At 39.4% G+C, this 19,513-nt stretch overlaps 1 protein-coding gene across 6 annotated transcripts in view; it reads left to right on the forward strand.

Annotated features, from left to right (window-relative positions):
- nedd9 (neural precursor cell expressed, developmentally down-regulated 9) overlaps nucleotides 1-19,513 on the forward strand; it is a 90,835-nt gene that overhangs the window by 37,439 nt on the left and 33,883 nt on the right. For all 6 annotated transcript variants that reach the window (XM_066716048.1, XM_066716046.1, XM_066716047.1 and 3 more), the window contains 2 exons: nucleotides 17,744-17,842; nucleotides 19,093-19,197. In XM_066716048.1, coding sequence (XP_066572145.1) covers nucleotides 17,744-17,842; nucleotides 19,093-19,197 — 204 coding nt within the window. The remainder of the gene's footprint in view (nucleotides 1-17,743; nucleotides 17,843-19,092; nucleotides 19,198-19,513) is intronic.

The raw sequence follows: 19,513 nt of genomic DNA on the forward strand, positions 1-19,513 counted from the left end.
TTCACACTGGACATTTACACAGATTTAAAATGTACTGTTTAAAGATACAGCCTTCCTCACGCTGTAGTGATAATTACTCTTTGTTGTAGGAGTGTCTAACAGCTGCACTGTTTGTGACTTCTAGAGGCAGAAACAGAATTTTGCAAACCCTGTTTAGTTAATTACTCCAGAAACTCATCTTATCAATAGTTGATTACTACCACCATTACAACATTAAATGATGATGTATCATATAGTTTTAAACAAACAAAACAATAATACAATTATAAAATAGTGCTTAAAAACACCACATTTTATATGAACTATAATCAACTGGTGACTTATTTTTCTGACTAAACCTGCCATCAAACATTGTTTATAATTTTCAGAAAGGCAGGTGGGTCAAATTCTCATTTGGCACTCACAAAAGTACAGCTTTGCAATGTGTTACTTTAAAAACAAATGTGTAGAAGTGTAGCATTAGACATTTTATGGACATATGGAAGTTTTAATTTAACTTGTTAATTATATTGTATGTATCATAGACCAGTATAGTACCAGTATAGTGTTCCTTTTTTAAATTCTACACTGCGTTGTGTTGTTCTGCTTTATTATGAACTGACAAATGAATAGAAACAGTGAACTGATTTATCCATCCATACAAAGGTGATTAGTCCTTTGAATAAAATCAAAAACATTTTCTTACTTAACCACTGTATGTCTACATACCCAGTTAGCTCTCAGTAGGGATTTATAACATTCCAAGGACTGAGAATAGGACAGAACAGGAAATGCTTGGCTGAAAGGTACGGCAACTTACATTTTCCATGCAGTTGATGTTGGCAAAAAGGTCAGACAGTTTTACTTTCAGGTTTTAATAATCTAAATGTTACAAATGTACTAAAATATCTACAATAATTTTGAGTTAGATAAGGTACTCAATGAAAACTTTGGTCGTCTAGTTCTCTCACTGAGCAAGATCCAAGGTTTTAAATCTTGGCAAGCACACACTATCCCTCACACACACAGGCGGATTGTGAGGAACTGACTGCATAACCACATTTCATAGCTCTGTAAGATTTTACAATTATTTCCTACCTGAAGTAATAAGCAACACCTTGGTTACACCTTGGTTACTTATGTTGTAAGTCGCCCTGGATAAGGGCGTCTGCCAAGAAATAAAAATAAAAATAATAATAATAATAATATGTGCACTCAGACAAATAAGAATACCAGACTATATACCTTTGTCTTCTCATGGCTAGAAGGTTTTAAATTGGGTTTTGTCCCCTATTGTAGAAATGTACAAAGTGAATCACTGGAAGCAGCTGTCAACCAGTAATGGCTGGATGCTGAAATTACAGCTTACTATTAAAAGGGATTGTTTGTTGAGACATTTTCAACTGTGAAAGATAATCAGAAAGCTTACAAGTAGCGTAACCATGTCAGCTCTCCACTGTACTGCTGTATGTAAATGTTTCAAGGTCAAGTAGGGTCACTTGGTGAAGTGTATGGAAAGATGATGGTTTGTGCATAAGCTAGGAACCTGACTGGCTGATTGATACTTTTGAGAATGATGGCTATACAAGTGACCACTATTGTCATTTGTTTGTTTACCGAGGCAATGTCATCAGCAAAACATGAACAAAGTGAAAACATGTTTTTGCAAATTTGGTATACATTGATGTAACCAATAACCCCAAAGCCAACACTAATAATGAGTGAAACAAAGCAAGTCAACAATAGATATTTTACTAACTAAATGTCATCTGATTATATGGAGGTCACTGGTAGGTTTTGAAACATCACATAGTAGGTCTGAGCTTAGGGCTGGGCGGTATACCATAAAAAACGATATACCGGTAATCATTTAAGGACCAATTTGGACTTTTATTGTACCTTCATATAGGTATTTTAAAGTTTCCTATGCTAAATAATTTACTAATTACTGTGTCATTCAGGCATAGCATTCAGCTACCACTAAACTTGGTTGTGTTCACCTATCCCACAGCTTGTTTGTGGCTGCGCTCTGTCTGACGTCACATGCATCTGACCAAAAAAGCATTTCTTCACAAACTCAGCATAAAAATTGGAATTGCCAATAATTTAAGTTACAGCTTTATTGTGCATCATAGATTTACATTCTGTTTGTTCAAATAATTAATATAATTTGTGACGAGTCAATTGCTTACATATGTATTTACAATCTTTGTGGGGTTGTGTGCCTTTAAGACAATTACCCGAATTCGGTTTCAGGAAGTCTATATAAGCCTACATGTGGTAGAGAAAACGGGGGCGGTTCTCTATGGTGCCGAGAGGGAGGAGAAGACCTGGTTGTGGACGTGGTCTTTGTTGTCGCAGTTTTGAGATAGAGATCATTTAGAAGACGTAGAAGACGAACCCAACTCTATACTGGTTATATACGACACTTCTTCTGCTCCTGCCATTGTGACGGCTTTTCAGTACACATTTGAGATGCTGCTATTTTGTGATACTGTTGCGTGAAGGCTTAACATGCCCCTCTTGATCTCTGCATCGTCTCTTTTGTCTCCCAGCCATAGCTCACCTCCTGCAGCAACATTTCAGAGCTGCGCTGGGCTGCGGCGATTCTGCACAGATTTCTATGGGTGGGGGATTAGTGATGTCATGCAGAAACACTCCAAGAACGCATATCTCTGGATTTCTGTGCAGAACTGCGCTTCACGACGCGACCCTTAATTTGAAATGAATGCCACCAATTGAGAAAAGAAATGCCACGTGTATTGCATGTTGACGTATACAAAGAAATGTTAGTAATGCACATGAATGAGATTATAGATAATTATGCTTTTCAAAGTAATTTATTTTGTATTTGTAATTGGCACAATGTTGAATAAAAGTTTAACAAATAGTACTACTTTAGTTAATGTCAGTTTTTATTAACAGTATAAAATTGCCATTAAAACCACTTTATTTGGAGACCATTCTATGGTCATGACACAGTCTAAATATATTTAGACTTTTTTTTTTTTTTTTTTTTTTTTACAACAAAAAAGTCATACCGTCAAAAATGTGAAAAATACCATGATATGATATTTTAGCCATATCGCCCAGCCCTTTTTGAGTTGGGTATTTGTGGTCATGATGTAATAAATTGAACTATCAAAAGGTAAGACAAATCCATTATTTTGATATTTGGCTCAAGAATAAAACCTTTATTCTCCCCATCTAGAATTAGGTTGATAGGGGAATTTCAAACGGGTAATTAAGACTAGAAAACTTGAAAATCTAGAAAACTCAATTGAAGATAACTGTGTACAAAACGCTTTATCCTGTTTTGCTGGTTTGGGAGGAAATTACACTGAGAAATTGTATAACATTTTTTGGCCTAAGTACATGTCTTCTTGATATTGGAAGTGTGACTAACGTAAAAAGATGAAAGAACAACCATAATTAACAGTAAACCCAGTCTCATTCTGAAGGGAGGTGGATTTTGGATACAGCTCTAATGGCCCTGAGCCACAAGTCTGGCTTAGGAGCACAAACCCTGCCAATGTTTGGACTTGCAGTGGGTCTGTTTTTTAAAAGAGAGCACACTTTTTTTATGAGCCTGCTTTCAGGTGGGTAAATAAATTATCTCACCTCCCCACCCACTGCCAAGCTGATCCCTGCAGAGCAAGTGCTGTTTTATAAGTGAAAACTTTAATTCCCATCTGTGGCAACTGCCTGATCACTTAGAAGTCCTATGCTCTCAGCCCAGTCAGTCAATATTTCATCAGTGAAATAAAAGAGGGGAATTGAAAGGACACACAAATCTGTGACTTTCAGTTAGAGACCTTTTGTTACTGTGTTACCTGTGTAATTTCCTGTTAAGAATCAAATCTATTTGAGGCTTCACAATGCAATTTGTTTGAGAGAATTTATACATAAACATAACATAAAGTTCACAGAACTGGGATACAAATAAATAAATGGTTAATTGCTAAATAAACGAGAAGTATGTGACTATGTGTCACTCAGTCAGCGTTCTAAGCAAGCAGGTAAGTCAGACTTGTCCACATAACTCCTTTCTGCTGCCCCAGATTATTAATTTATTTTTTGCATCTGACTGAATATACATTTAAATAGCAATATGGTTAGCTTACACAGTTAACTGCTTATATAACCTTTTTCTCTTTTTATAAGCACCAAAATGATAAATAGTCAAGTATAATGTCCCCTGGCTTTAAGCAATATGCTGCCTGACTTTGTTCATAGTGAAGATTTTCTTTTATTTCACAGTAAGACAAAACAATAAAAAAGTTTGCATCACAATTAGTTTATAGTTCATCTGCAAATATGTCATGCACTACCTCACTTGCTGTATATCAGTTGCTTTTGAGGTAATGTGAAATGTGGATCTAATTCTCTAATGTGGTGAAGTTTATATAAAAGCTAATTACAGACAGTATTAATCTGCTTTTTGCGACTCAGAGTATATGTATGATCTACGCATAGTGTACTTTATTGAAGGATTCACATTACATCATAGGTGTCAGGTAAGAGCATACTTAGGCCTACACTATCTCTGTAAAACGGGTTATCTATAGTTCTCCATCATTCTCCACAATTACTCAATGCTGGTCTAATTCAAGGTCCGAAGTTACATTTCCCTTTATGACATGCATTCTTAGTTGCAATGTGAAAAACACAGGCCAACTTTACTAGTACATCCAAAAATATTGTGCCAATTTTAATAAAGTAAATATGCACAACTATTGTTTTCATAGTATTTGTACATTATTTTGGCTTTATGTCTTCAGAGCTTTTACTGAAAGTCTGCTTTTCATTCATTCAAAAGCACATCTCTAAGCTAATTTTGTATGGAAATGTATTGGATAACAAAAATAGTATTGATAACTGTAAGTGAATAAGAACCAATAAAATATAAAACGTTTTACAGGGAAGAATATCAATATGTCTGCGACTATATAAGCATGTGACGGTGTAACAGGTTACATGAAAGCAAGCTTGTTTTGAAATCATCTTTCTCTGGTACAGTATGACTGGACTGAACATATCTATGAAGCTATCATTAACAGTTAAAAATGTACACTGAAAGTGAGCATTTTATAATGCTAGAAACTGAGGGGGTGCATATTACCTTCTCTGATGATTCCCAAACATAGACTGGGAAAGCCCAGTTAGGACTACAGAAGCAGAAATACAAATGGTTGAGATGGCAAACTACTGCTTTCTAACTCAATTTGTCAGGGAACCAACCAGAGAAAGCACACACATTGAGTTTATATTTTCAAATGACCAAGATAGAGTCAGAAGGGCATTAGTTAGAGAACCAATGGTGAACTGTGATCACAATATGGTAAGCTTTGAGGCATACTTTCAAAAAACAAGGACCAAGTCTAATACAATGATCTACAATTTTAGAAAAGCAAACCTTGGAGGTATAAGGCAGCACTTGGATGAGTTGGACTGGGGCACACTGGATACAGCTTCAGTTAAAATTGATGTTTATATTTCAAGAATATACTACTAGAAGATCAGGAGGAAATTGTACCAAAACTTAACAAATTGAGGACCAAAAAACATTGGCCAAATGGTTTGATAGAAGTATGCAAAAACAAAAACGAGAAAGAATGTTTACAAAAGGGATAGAAATTAAACAAAATACAGAGAATATATAGAACTGCAAAGAGATGTTATAGGGAGGATCAGGAAAGCAAAGATGGAAATAGAATGAAACGTCTCTTGGAGCTAAAACTTATGCTAAGAGCTTTTTTCAATACTACAACAGCAAAAGAGCAAAAAAACAGATAACATGCCACAGGTTAACAAACCCTAAGAAAGATCAGGAAAAATGAGGAGGAGGTACTAAAGAGACTAGCAGAATTAAAAACAAGCAAATCACCTGGGCCAGATGGTATATTTCCAACAGTACTTAAAGAAATTAGGGAAATTATGTATAGGCTGCTAACTCAAATATTCCAAATGGCACTTAGAACAGGGGATGTGCCAACTGACTGGACAACGGCAAATGTCATACCAAAGCACAAGAAAGGGGAAAAAACTGAGCCAGGAAATTACAGACCAGTCAGTCTCACCTGCATTACTTGTAAAATGGTGGAACAAAAATGATTAGACAGACAATAGAGGAGCATCTTAATGACAACCATATTCTTGGAGATAGTCAACATGGGTTTAGACGAGGCAGATCATGTCTTACTAATCTATTAGTTTTAGTTTATACTTAGATTTTCAGAAAGCTTTTGACAAGGTTCTGCACCAACGACTGATCCTGAAATTGGAAGCTGTAGGTATTCAGGGTAATGTAAGTAGATGGATTGGTTGATGGTTGATGTATAGGAAACAGAGGGTGTCGATTAGAGGAGTTGCTAACTGGAGTGAGGTTGTTAGTGGAGTTCCACAGGGATCAGTATTAGGGCCTGTGCTTTTCTAATCTATGTTAATGATCTGGACTCTGGGATACTTAGCAAACTTGTGAAATTTGCAGATGATACTAAAATAGGTGGCTCAGCAGATACAATCTCGGCAGCACAGGTTATTCAAAGGGACTTTTTTGACAGTTGTGGGCTAACACATGACAGATGAAATATAATGTGGACAAGTGAAAGGTATTACATGCAGGTAACAAAAATGTCCACTATAATTACAATATGGGAGGAACAGAACTAGATTAAGTAACGCAGGAGAAAGACCTAGGAGTCTACGTGGACTCCTCACTTTCTCCATCCAAACAATGTGGGGGAGCAATAAAAAAGGCAAACAGAATTCTATGGTATATTGTCAAAAGTGTAGAATTTAAAACAAGAGAAGTAATGTTAAGACAATGCACTAGTTAGACTTCATCTGGAATACTGTGTACAGTTCTGGGCTTCACACTTCAAGAAAGGTATCGCTGCTCTAGAGGCAGTTCAGAGGTGAGCAAACAGACTTATTCCAGGTTTGAAGGGAATGTCCTACTCAGAGAGACTGAGGAAACTGATCCTTTTCACCCTGGAATAGAGGAGACTGCGTGGGGACTTGATTCAAGTCTTCAGAACCATGAAAGGCATTGACCACATCAAACCAGAGGAGCTTTTCTAGATCTGCAGGAACACACGGACTCAGGGACACAAATAGAAATTGGGCTTCAAGGCATTCAAGACAGAAAACAGGAGACGTCTTCACACAGAATTGTTTCAAACTGGAAAAAACAACCCAGTTATGTGGTTGAAGCCGACAATTTGGGAACGTTCAAAAATAGACTGGATAGGATCCTTCGATCACTTAGTTATTAATGGACACGAAACGAGCACGATGAGTCAAATGGCCTCCTCTCGATTGTAAGCTTTCTTATGTTATGTTTTTAATTATTCCATGCAGAGTGTGCAGGTGGGACATTAGCTGTGCATTAAGCCTGGAAAAGAGCATGCAGAGCTATGCAGAGATCATAAGTTTTCATACAAAGTTTGTCAGGTGTTTTTCAAACCTTCACCATATGCTGCATACACCCTTCCTATGTCAGCACACCTGTGGGCTAAGGTAATTGATCTATTACTGATTCCAAATTGGAAGGTTATAGTTTAAAAAACCCATGAATAAAAAAAATGTATATATATATATATACATGTTTTATTGAGGGAGTTGCTGATGGAATTGTGCTTGGGTGCTAGTGACCAGGTCATCCTTTGATGAACAAAGTTGACACCTGCTGCTTTTTGACTCCACTGTGTGAGGGCTGTGAAGAATGCAGGAGGCCACAACATGTGTGGGAAGGGGACTTTCTGTATGGCCCCTGTCATTTTGATGTCTGAAGCAGGAGTGGAGAGACAGAGATAACCAATTGGTCGTGCCAGACCCCTAGTCTTTTGATCAGGTTGGCTTTGTAGAGTCTCTTTGGTTAGGTTTCTCTCTCCAAAACCCATTTAAAAAAAGGAGAAAAAACCTCCCAGAGGCTATCCATGATGCATTTGAATTAATGTACATAAGAACATGAGAAAGTTTACAAATGAGAGGAGGCCATTCGACCCATCATGCTCGTTTGGTGTCCATTAATAACTAAGTGATCCAAGGATACTAAAAAGGCACTATGGCTCTTAGTTGTTGCTTTGAATTTCAGGCTCCTTTATTCCTTGAAAATATATTTCATAGTGTATAAAATAGAATCTCCAAACTTATTTTCAAAGCATTTATTTTCCTGTGTTAGGCAAACAGTTATTTTCAATGAATGTAAAATGTTGCATTTTATGTTCACTGAAATAGCTAGTTCTTTGCACATTCTGGTATTCAGTAGAAGAGATTACAAATAATAAATAGAATTATGCTTTCACATTTATATTTTTCTTGCCCTTATGAAATGTAGAATATATGTTTAAATATGTTTAAACACAATCTTCATTTAGTGATGCACCGATTGATCGGCCACCGATCAGTATCAGGCCGATATCGCACAAATTTACAATATCAGCTATCGTCCGATTGCTTTAAAATGGCCAATATTCCTGACCAATATTTCTGACTGATGGTGCTGCTTTTATTGCATTTAACTAACCATCTGATTTTGTTCTACTCGTGTGCCTTTAACAAAATATGAATGACGTGCATGAACTGTGATGCGGTTATTAAGTGCCATGCTGCTTTATTCTTTATATGTGCTTTGAATGTGCCTGGTTACACAAGAATGCTGGCTGTGTGAACCTTTTTCAAAGTGTCGATCAGGACAGCAAAATGGCCATTTGTATCGCATGTATCAGAAGGAAGCTCGGGAAACACATCAAACTTGATCAATCACCTGGACGCTGACACCACAGAGCACACAGAGTTTCTGAAAATGCAAGCAGCAGCTAAAGAGAAACTCCCCTCTTCCACCAACAGTTGCCCTACAGTGTTATTATTTTATTAGACTTAAGTGTGGCTTTTCAATTCAGTGAATACATATGGAGGATAATTTGTGCCAAAATAAATAAATAAATAAATAACAAAATCCATAGGCCTACATATATAAATAAATAAAAAACACAATAAATAGATTGATAAATATATATAGATGTATTTCCATTATTGTTCTATCTATTTATTTATTTTGTATTTTATTTATTTATTTATTTATTTATTTATACATTTTGGCACAACAATGGGAAATATTTAAGGGAAACAATATTTAACAAATACTGAAACCACCCCACACTGTTAAAGGAAGACTATTGACACTACAGTTATCTTTCAAGTTGGAAGCACTGCCCAAGGGGGAGGGGTTTCTGCGCACTGCCGTAGGAACCTGATCGAAACGTCACTCTATCAAAGCTGCCATTGGCCCCTGTGCTCGTCACTCAGAACAGGTCCCTTCCCACATCCTGTTCTATAAAACGTGATGTCAGCGCAGGCTCTTTTGCCACTTCGCCACGGACCGAGAACGTGAGCTCTCTGTGTCTTGTTCTCTGTTCTGTCCGTGCTCCGGGGCTCCGGTGCGCTTTCGGTTTCAGTTTTGGCTACAAAAAGCACACTTAAAAATAATAGTTGTGTTTATATAGTGCCGTATATATTCCGACTGCTTGCTGTGTTGGTTTTTTGTCCACAGGGTTTTTTCCTCCACAGCAGGAGCGCTAGCAGTGGCAGTAAAATCCGAGGCCCGGCTGCCCAGCCTGAGCCTCGGTGTGTCGTAAGAGATGAGGTGCTCCTCCGCCGGCTTGCGCCCGCACTACAGCCCACAGCTGCGGCTGTAGGAGATCTCGCTCTCTCAGTTCGCTGAGAACGAGCACTGCTAGCCCTCCCGGTCTGTGCGTGCATGCCTCGGTTTTAGATGCCACTACGGCTGGTGGTCTACTAACCTCGGCCCCACGGACCCCGGACTCCACGTCACCAGGTGTTCCGGGAAACCCCGGCATACACGGTGTGGTTAAGCCTATGGGCCTACGCGGTGCTTGTATCCAGCACCTGGTGCTTGGTATACACAGTGTTCAGTCTGGCAACAGCAAGGTTGCGTGTGGTTGGAGTCACAGTGCCCCCACAATTTGACCCTCGGTGTGACCCTAATGCCAGCCTACCACCGAGCAGTCATGACAACAGACGCCTCCAAGCAGGGTTGGGGAGCAGTCTGCGACGGACGTGGAGTCCGAGGCAGGTGGACGGAGCCCGCACAGGCCCTCCAAATCAACATCCTGGAGTTACAAGCAGTACTCCTTGGACTGTCTCATTTCCTGCAAGTCCTGCGGGACAGACATGTGCTGGTTCGGACGGACAACGCAGCGGTGGTTGCCTATATCAACAGGCAAGGAGGTCTCCGGACGCGCAGACTGTACTGTCTAGCACGCCGGTTTGGCAGGGTGGACGTGGATCTCTTTGCCTCGGCACACATTGCCCACTATGGGTCTTCGTCTAACCGCTCAGGAACCTTAGGGATCGACGCGCTAGCCCACATGTGGCCACGCTGTCTCCTTTACGCGTTCCCACCATTTCCCCTTCTCCCGGTGGTCCTGGAGAAGGTCAGGAGAGAACGAGCGACAGTTCTGGTGATAGCCCAACGGTGGCCTCGCAGATTCTGGTTCACAGACCTGATCGCCCTCCTCCACGGAGAGCCTTGGGAGCTCCCAGTGAGAGTGGACTTGTTGTCCCAGGTGCAGGGCACGCTTTGGCACCCCAATCCAGGCCTCCTCCAGCTCTGGGCCTGGCCCCTGAGTGGGAGCGGTTGATTGCCTGGGGTCTGTCGCATGCGGTAGTTGCCACTATTCAGTCGGTGAGAGCTCCCTCTACGAGGTCGCAGTATTCCTACCGCTGGCGGACGTTTAGCACCTGGTGCCAAGACAGTGGTCAAAACCCAATTAATTGCCCCATCAGGGTCTTAGGGTCAATTTCTACAAGAGCTATTGGACCAGGGCAAGTCCCCATCCACGCTCAAAGTGTATCTGGCGGCCATCTCCGCATGTCATGTCCGGATTGATGGCAAGCCTCCTGGGTCTTATTTTCTGGCTGCGCAGTTTTTAAAGGGAGCTCGACGGCTATGGCCTCCTCGACCCCTTTCACTGCCGCATTGCGTCTTGATGTAGTGCTGGACACACTTTCCCAATCACATTTGAGCCACTGAACTCAGCTGAGCTGAAGCTGGTGTCACTTAAAACTGCGTTTTTGCTGGCAATCACCTCTGCAAAATGTGTGAGCGAGTTACACGCCCTGTCCGCACACCCATCATGTGTCCATTTTGCGGGAGATGGCTCCAGGGTCACGCTACGGCCTAACCCTGCATTCCTCCCGAAAGTGCTGTCTCCATTTCATGTCAGGCCTATTCATGTTCAACAGGCCTATTGAGTTGATGGCTTTTCATCCTCCTCCCTTCGCTTCGCTTCCTCAGACCAACTGTTTGTGTCTTATGGAGCGTGGACACAGGGCCAGGCGCTTTCAAAGCAGCGCCTCTCGCATTGGATTGTGGACACCATTACCATGGCCCATGAGTCCACCGGGACCCCGGTGCCTGATCGCCTGGTGGCCCACTTGACTCGAGGCGTTGCCAAATTGTGGGCCCTTTTTCAAGGTGGCAGACATTTGTGCGGCTACAGCTTGGGCCTCGCTGCTTACATTTGCCTGGTTCTATAGGCTGGACGTGATGGGACCGGTCCCTTCCATTGGGAACCTGGTGTTGGCTGCAGTCGAGCCCCAGTAGCCTACAGGCTCTGGCTCCTTCCTTTCCTCTCCCAGTCTGCCCCTGTAAGTGCATCCTGAGGGAACTAATGAACCGTGTCTTTCTCTTCCACCGGACTATGCCTTCCAGTCGAGCACCCGCACGAGCTGCTCGGATTTACTGACAGCCCTGTCGATGTGTTCCCAGGGCTTGTCATGCGGCCTACAGGCAAGTTGCCTTACGAGGCCGCCCTGTATATAGTTCATTCATTATAATTCTGTTGCGGTGTTGCATGTGTCTGGCCTGTACCCCACTCTGTATGTATTGTTCAGCAGGTCTGTGGCCCGCTCTGACTGTATTACGCCATGGAGCAGGGGACCGCTGCTGTTGTCCTCCAGTGGCGGGCACAGCGGCGGGCGAGTTCTCCAATGCCCCACTGTGTACATTGTTCATTTATTCACACGCTAAGAGCTGTAGTTGCCCTGCATTAGCTGCGCTATTCGACAGGTGTCAACTGCTCCTGTGTTCCACGTGTGGCGCATGAGCCAGCTCCAGCACCCCGTGATGTATATATGTGTATATATGTATTATGTTTTAAACAGCAGGACTGTGGCTCCGTTCTGAAATTATAAAATGGAGCTCACTGCCGCTGTTCCCAGCTGATGGCGATTGAGTTTTGCTGTCTCACTGTGTATATAGTTCCTTTCTTAACACAGTAGAGCTAATGTTGCCCTGCGTTAGCTGGTCTAACCAGCAGGCGTCAACTGCTCCTGTGTTTGATGGAGCTCTTCCACTCTGTACTGTTTAGTTGAGTTGGATGCTCTTGTGCTGCAATATGTATATGTTGTTTATTGTTCAGCTCGGCTACTCTGTTGACTAGCCAGCTATGTATTATGTTGTATTTTTCTCATGGGGTCTGTGGCCCCGCTCCTATTGGATGAGGGGTCCACTGCTTCCTTTTCAGATAACCGGGGTTGCATACGCAACCTATTTGAACACCTAACATTTTTCAGTTTTTATTGAAATTTACGCAGTTTAATGTCTCAATGTATTCTGAAATTAAAGCATAGAACAAATAAACAATTGGAGATAAAAAAGAAGTCATGGAATCATTTTGTTTAATAAAATGTAACCCCTTAAGCTAGCAAACCCCTCTGGTACCCTTAAAATGGCACCAAATCTGTGTGCTTCTCTTTAATCCCATGTGTACTCTTCACTGTTCTGTTGTTTGCCAAGTGTTTGATATCCCATAAAAGCTTAGACTCTCAGGTTTCTTAAATTTCAATCAAAACTGGAAAAATGGGGATGTTCTAAAACTTCTGATCGGCAGTGTAATTCAAAAAGGTGCCCCAAAGAGCAGTTTATTCACACAATAGAATACAATTAATAAATAGGTCAGATAAAAGGAGCAGACAATAACATTAAATATTAAATAATATGAATATATCTGCAATGTTTTTCCCCCCTTATATCAATTTTTATATGTTAATACATATTTTAATTAATTAAATAATTATATATGAATGATGTGTAGAATTATGTGTTACAGTCATCAACACTATTATAACTCTTATTTACAAAGCCCAGATTGTCGGCTATTTAAGCAATATCACACTTGCAATCATGTGATATGGCCCTACATCAGCACTGCTGTGATTACCTACAGCTGAATCACAGCAGTGCTGATGTAGGACCATATCACACTCTTGCTCGTGTGATATTGCTTAAATAGCCGACAATCTGGGCTTTGTAAATAAGAGTTATAATAGTGTTGATGACTGTAACACATAATTCTACACATCATTCATATATAATTATTATGATCATTTATTTTGTTAGACGATTTGCACCTGATATAGTTCTCGTCTCTGTCCTGATCGGCTCATCAAGTTTCTAGCTTTCCTTTAGAATTCAATCTTGATCATGTTGCAAACCCATGTCTCTGGATCAATGCTTTGATCAGTCACCTGTTTGAGCATGAATGCAAATTCTTTTGTATTAGTGTAAGGCACTGTAATGTTGTAGTGAGTCATTTCAAAGCTCATTCATTGCATATTTTTTCATATTTCAGTTTTGTGCTATTTTTATAACCGGTTATTTGTGCTTTATAATTGTATAAATCTGCTATGATATGTGCATACCAATTTATACACCAGTTGACACAGTTTATTGCTTTAAGTAAATTGTATTTTTTTTCTTGTTTATGTATATACGCACATTTTGATAAACAATTGAGGAATTGCAGGTGATATAGCTCGTACCTGTCCTCTGATCGGCTCAGCAAATTTCTAACTTTCCTATGACAGGCTTGCTGGTTTTAGCATTTAGACTGCTGTTGGCACTACAATTCAGCATCTTTACAGGACTGAAGGTGCCCCTCGCCTTTCAGCCAACGCTACCCACGGGCACTCGGAATACAGACACTGCCAGGTTACTAACACAAACAGCCCTGCTGAAAAGCGTGTTTTCTGCATTGATGAACACGGCTGTACTAGACAGATGGACCCATTTCAAAGCACTTCACATTGTATAAAGTAAAATGTAAAATATGTATTTCAAATTTTTAGTTTAATAAAATAATATGTATAAAGTGATTTACAATGTAAAATATATTGCGTCAATAATTGTGCTATAGCCCTGTTTTATGCAGTTAAAATACTGTAGGCATATGTATTACATATATTTAGGAAAAGTCACGAATGGGTAGTCAAGAACACAGAATAATTCAAATTTGAATAACCAAATCGATCAAACTGACCTGTTCGGCACTTCTAGTGCTTTAAAGATCTAGTAGCCGGCTTTTGAGAGTCAGCGATTTGCAGCCTTTTGCTTCTAGCAATTGTGCTTTGCTAACCAAACGATAAATTAAAATTTCTTCAAACTCGACAACCAGAATTAAAGAGGTTTCTATGGATTTGTATGACTCTGGGTGTGTATCCAATCCAGCCAAAATACTAAAGTATCCCTTTAGTATCGAACCAATTCAAGAAAAATTTCCCTGTACAGATTGCTCTCAGATTGCAACTCTTACAGTTAAACAAATATGCGTGGGGTGGTGCTGTAAATGAATACGTTTTCATTAAGACCCTCAGTCCTGATCCCCCCCATTTCAAACTCTTTTCTCAATAGTAGACATCTATAACAAAGAGGGGATATTTGGAGGATTCCTTGTCTTGTTTAACAGGAAACCATATGGTTCCTATTTTCTAGCCCTGTTACTGAACCCTACTAAGTGTTTCCTATGACTGAGAGCTCTTAAAGGGACTTGGCCTGCTTCCATTGTTTCTTGACGAGTGCTAGAGAACAGCATTCCACAAATAGTTCTGTCTAACAGAGAGCCATAGTCTGCAGTCCTAATACTGAGGGGGCTTGATGGCAGCCTAGGGAGCAATGCTAGTTTTTTTCATTCGTTCATCTAAATACACCGAGAGGGGATGACTCCACATGTCCTGCTTTCCACTAGTCCGAGAGACCCAATCACTGACATCAGGCCTTGAGTGTCTGAGCACTGAACCTGATGTGGAATATTTTTATGTTACCCATGAATAAGCATTACCATGCAAGGATTCAATAATTCCATTAAAAGTTTATTGTTTGTCAAGTGGGGTCATATAAGGATTTATGGTCAGATAAAGAATAAAGTTCATGAACACAGTTTAATTTGTCTGAAGGTGGCTGAGAGTGCCATTGTGTAAAGATTAGTTGTTAGTATCTATTCATGCAATACTGTCCTTACATACATGCAGAATCAATATAAAAGTATCTACTTAAAAGAAAAAAATATATATATGTTTAATTGGTTTTATCCATCAACCTCATCCCACTGCTGCAGCACCACCCAAAAAATGCACCCACACCAAGAATGCTTTTCTGAATATAAGAGTGTCTTGAACTGTTAAATTAGAAGATACTGTGATTTTGGTGACCCAGAACATCAATTAAGAGGGTCACTAATTAGAAGGCAGTTTTTTTTTGTTGTTCAACCAAAGTCTGTCAGTGAGTTTCTAGTCTTATTTGCCCTTGAAGCCATTGGAACAATGTTTTTTGTATGTTTGTCAGTGCCAGTACTGAGGAGAAAACACAGCCTTTATGCTAAAGATGTCTTGTCCCTAAATCAAGTTAATTTATGATCTCTCTCTAATTGTGCCTTACTGTTCCCCTTTTGTGTGGAGGAAAAGATAAGAACTTTGCTTCTTCTGAAATATTTTTGTACTGTATTCAAATAAGACACAACTGTCACACTTCTGGTGCATGAAGTAACAGCCTGTTATTTGATCTTTAGGATAGGCTACATTAGTTCTGTACCATGTGAAGGTACTTTTGAAATTATTGGGGGTTTTGTCTCTTTTATTTTCTTTCTATATATTTGAATCAATTTGTTGCCACTGAGGATGCTTTTAAATGAAAAGGCATGCCATTGTGATTAATGTCCATGATTGATTGGGGGAACTTTCTATTGGTGCTTGCTTAATGAACAAGCTGACCGTCAAAAATGGGAATTTCCTCCTAAAAGGACCGTCCCAATTTCAAAATCCCATAACTCTGTAAATATTTGTATCACATGCATATGGATGGTATCATTTGAAAGGAAATTGCTTGAATTAGAACATAGTAACTCAATACACATAACACAAGAGAATGTTCAGAAAAAACATTTTTTGTTTTGTTTCAATATGCAAAGTCAAGTTTCACATCACCTAAGGAAGGCACATCTATGTGTAGTAGGCTGAACCATATCCCTTCAGTGGCATATCAACAACAGCTGTACCAATTTGTGTGTTGATAGGACAAACAGAACCCACTGTACAAGGGTGTTTGTGAGAGTTGTCTAAGTGCTGTCCAAACACATACCCAAGTGGCCAAACAAAACTAGCTGAAATAATACAAATAACCAAATAATATTACTCACAGATCCACCTCACAATCTAGTGTTTAAAAAAAAATGAGACTCGGCAGCTGCGTCGCAGCTCTATGCATCACCAGGCGGTCTGTGACTGTACCCGCTTAAAGACATTATACAGCTTGATTACGCATTCCTCTTGTGCATAGATGCTATTGGATATCCGCCAAATCTGCATATCATTTAAAAGCTGAGTTTATTGGCTACATGCCTGTGTCAATCTCACAGACACCACAGCCAGCATTTTGGTGTTGTATGTCGTGATGATGTCCCCCGGGGGAAATGGCACAGACAGATTTAGAAGAGGAGGGGATCCACTCAGATGGGAATAGACCCCTCAAATTCAATCGTATTTCTTTGCAAATAGGCTTGTTTTGTCTAGCACACCCTAACGATCAATCGAGTATATAATATTTGATGTTCTATCAAATACAAAGAATTTCAGATCCGATGATATAAAATAGTTTTGTATTAATACTCTAGAAATAGAGTGTTTACTTATTGATATTTTGAGCTCTGTACTAGTGTGTGTTGCTTCTATCAAAACGCAGATGGTCTCGTTTTGATCAGTATGTCAATGATTTTTTATTCCTCATCAGACCAAGTAACACTCACCCCCCCAAATTCAAAATGCAGAGGGGGTGGGGGGATTGGGATCAGAGAATAATTACAGAGCTGAGAGTCTCTGCTTTCATGGGATACCAAACACTCGAGAAAATAACACAACGGTGAAGAGTACACTACACATGAAACAGAAACAGAAATTTTTGGTGCCCTTTTAAGGGTACCAGCGTCATCCGTCAGTTTAAGAGCTTAATGAAGATTAACAATCTTTGAAGATGTTTACTGCTGTGCTTCTTTTCATTAAAGGATATTTATGGTTGTTCATTCACATTTAATTGCAAACCACAGAGAGGCGCAGGGAGTTTTGGCCTGTTTTTTCCTTCCTTCACATTTTCTCTTCTGTGATCATGAGCTGCTCATACTAGAAGCTCCTGACTACATTCCCCCTGTACACAGAGCCTCAGAGCTGGACCATTAAAGGTCAGCAACATTCCCAAGGTATGATTTTTTGATTCTGACACAAAAATCTTAAAAACAAAAGCAAGTTCCAACATCACACGTTTAATGAATTAATGAAATGTTTCAGTATTCTTGTAGATAATCTGTGTATCATAACACCTTAGTAAATACAAAATCAATATTTATATGTGTAACTAATGTATGTTTTGCTGAATTAAAGCAAGTTGCATTTCTATTATTTGTATTAACAGGTAATGACCCCAACACGAGTGGGACAGACTTATGCCTGTGAATCTTCCTCCAGGTACCAGAAAGATGTCTATGATGTTCCACCCACAAGACCCCAAGGGGTATGTATCTTTTTCCTTATATGGTATAAATTCTTGAAAGTGAATGATGATATAAATAATGAAGACCTATTAAGAAAAAATATTGAACACACAACCTGTTGTCACAGATATGCTTTACTTCGATCAGACTACAGAAAACTAAAGCTTTTGCATTTTATTTTACTAACATTCTCATTTTATGTCTCTAAGTCTTGTTTCTCAATCCTAAGTTTTCTATAAGTAGAACAATAATATGTTATGTTAAAAGGCAAGTATAAAATTTGGCCAAATTTTTCCATGGTAAATGGGGGTACTCGCAATTCATCGACTCGTTGTTCATCGTTTTGCAGAGTTGTTACTAATGAATTTAGGACGTGTTTTCGTTAATTGTCGTTAATCACCTGTCCTCGCAGAGTCATTGGTGCTACAAAGTCACTCTGTGGTCTAAATATCGGCCCAGGATGGTGGCCAGCAGATATTATAAACTGACATCATTACAGTGTGAAAATAAAAGTAAAAACAGTCAAGAGCAGGCTGCATTGTCGCTTCCTATTCGTATTACTTTCTATAACTATGGAGACGGTGAAGGTACAAAATAAGTATTTAACACAAAATCTTAATATCGTAACTGTTGCTAGTCTTACATTCCCATCATCCCAAACATGTTTCGTGTTTTCTCAGCCTGTGAACAGTGATCCCGTGCGGTTAGTGAACTTTTAAATTTTTTTGCTCTCTCTCTCTCTTTATGAATAATTTCTAATTTTACTAACAGTACAAATTATTTTTTATGTCTTGATTATACATAATGTGATGAAGTAAAAAGTGTTGGTGTTTAGAAACAGTACAATACTATGTTAGGTTCATTCACTGAGGTCATACAGTAATGGTTACACTTATTTGTATGTACAAATATCATTGTAATGAATTATAAGAGTCGTTTATGGTGTTTGAAAAACATTTGGATGGGTACATTGTTTTTATTTTGTTTGGTGTTGGAATGCATCTAGGGCTATTCCCATTATTTCGTATGGATATTAATTCCCCTTAATTCGTAATTTCCAAATTCATTGCGATCTTCAAGAACGCATCCCCAACGATTTTCGGGGACCCCCTATATATAGTTTAATTACTTAAATAACCTTATTATTTCTATTTTTTGTTTTAGAATTTCAAATTAGCATTGCAAAATATATCAAATATACATACATTTGCTTTTATTTAGGAATGTCCAGTCTGAAATGTCATTAGTGATTCTTGTTTTAATTTGGCAGGTGTATGACATCCCTCCAGCCAAACTGAAAGGTTCAATGTTTCCTGGACAACTAGGTGAACCTCGAGCTCAAGGCGTGTATGATATCCCACCAACTAATCAAGGGGTAGGTATATACAGTTAGGTCCATAAATATTTGGACAGTGACACAATTTTCATAATTTTGGCTCTGTACGCCACCACAATGCATTTGAAAGGAAACAATCAAGATGTGTAGACTTGCATCTTCAATTTGAGGGTAGTTGGACTATATAAATTGGACAAACTAAAATAATCATGAATTTAATTTTCAATACTTGGTTGCAAATCCTTTGCAGTGAATTACTGCCTGAAGTCTGGAACCCATAGACATCACCAGATGCTGGGTTTCTTCCCTGGTGATGCTCTGCTAGGCCTGTACTGTAGCTGTCTTTTGTTCCTGC

Source organism: Amia ocellicauda, chromosome 10, assembly GCF_036373705.1.
Source record: "Amia ocellicauda isolate fAmiCal2 chromosome 10, fAmiCal2.hap1, whole genome shotgun sequence".
Taxonomy (NCBI): domain Eukaryota; kingdom Metazoa; phylum Chordata; class Actinopteri; order Amiiformes; family Amiidae; genus Amia; species Amia ocellicauda.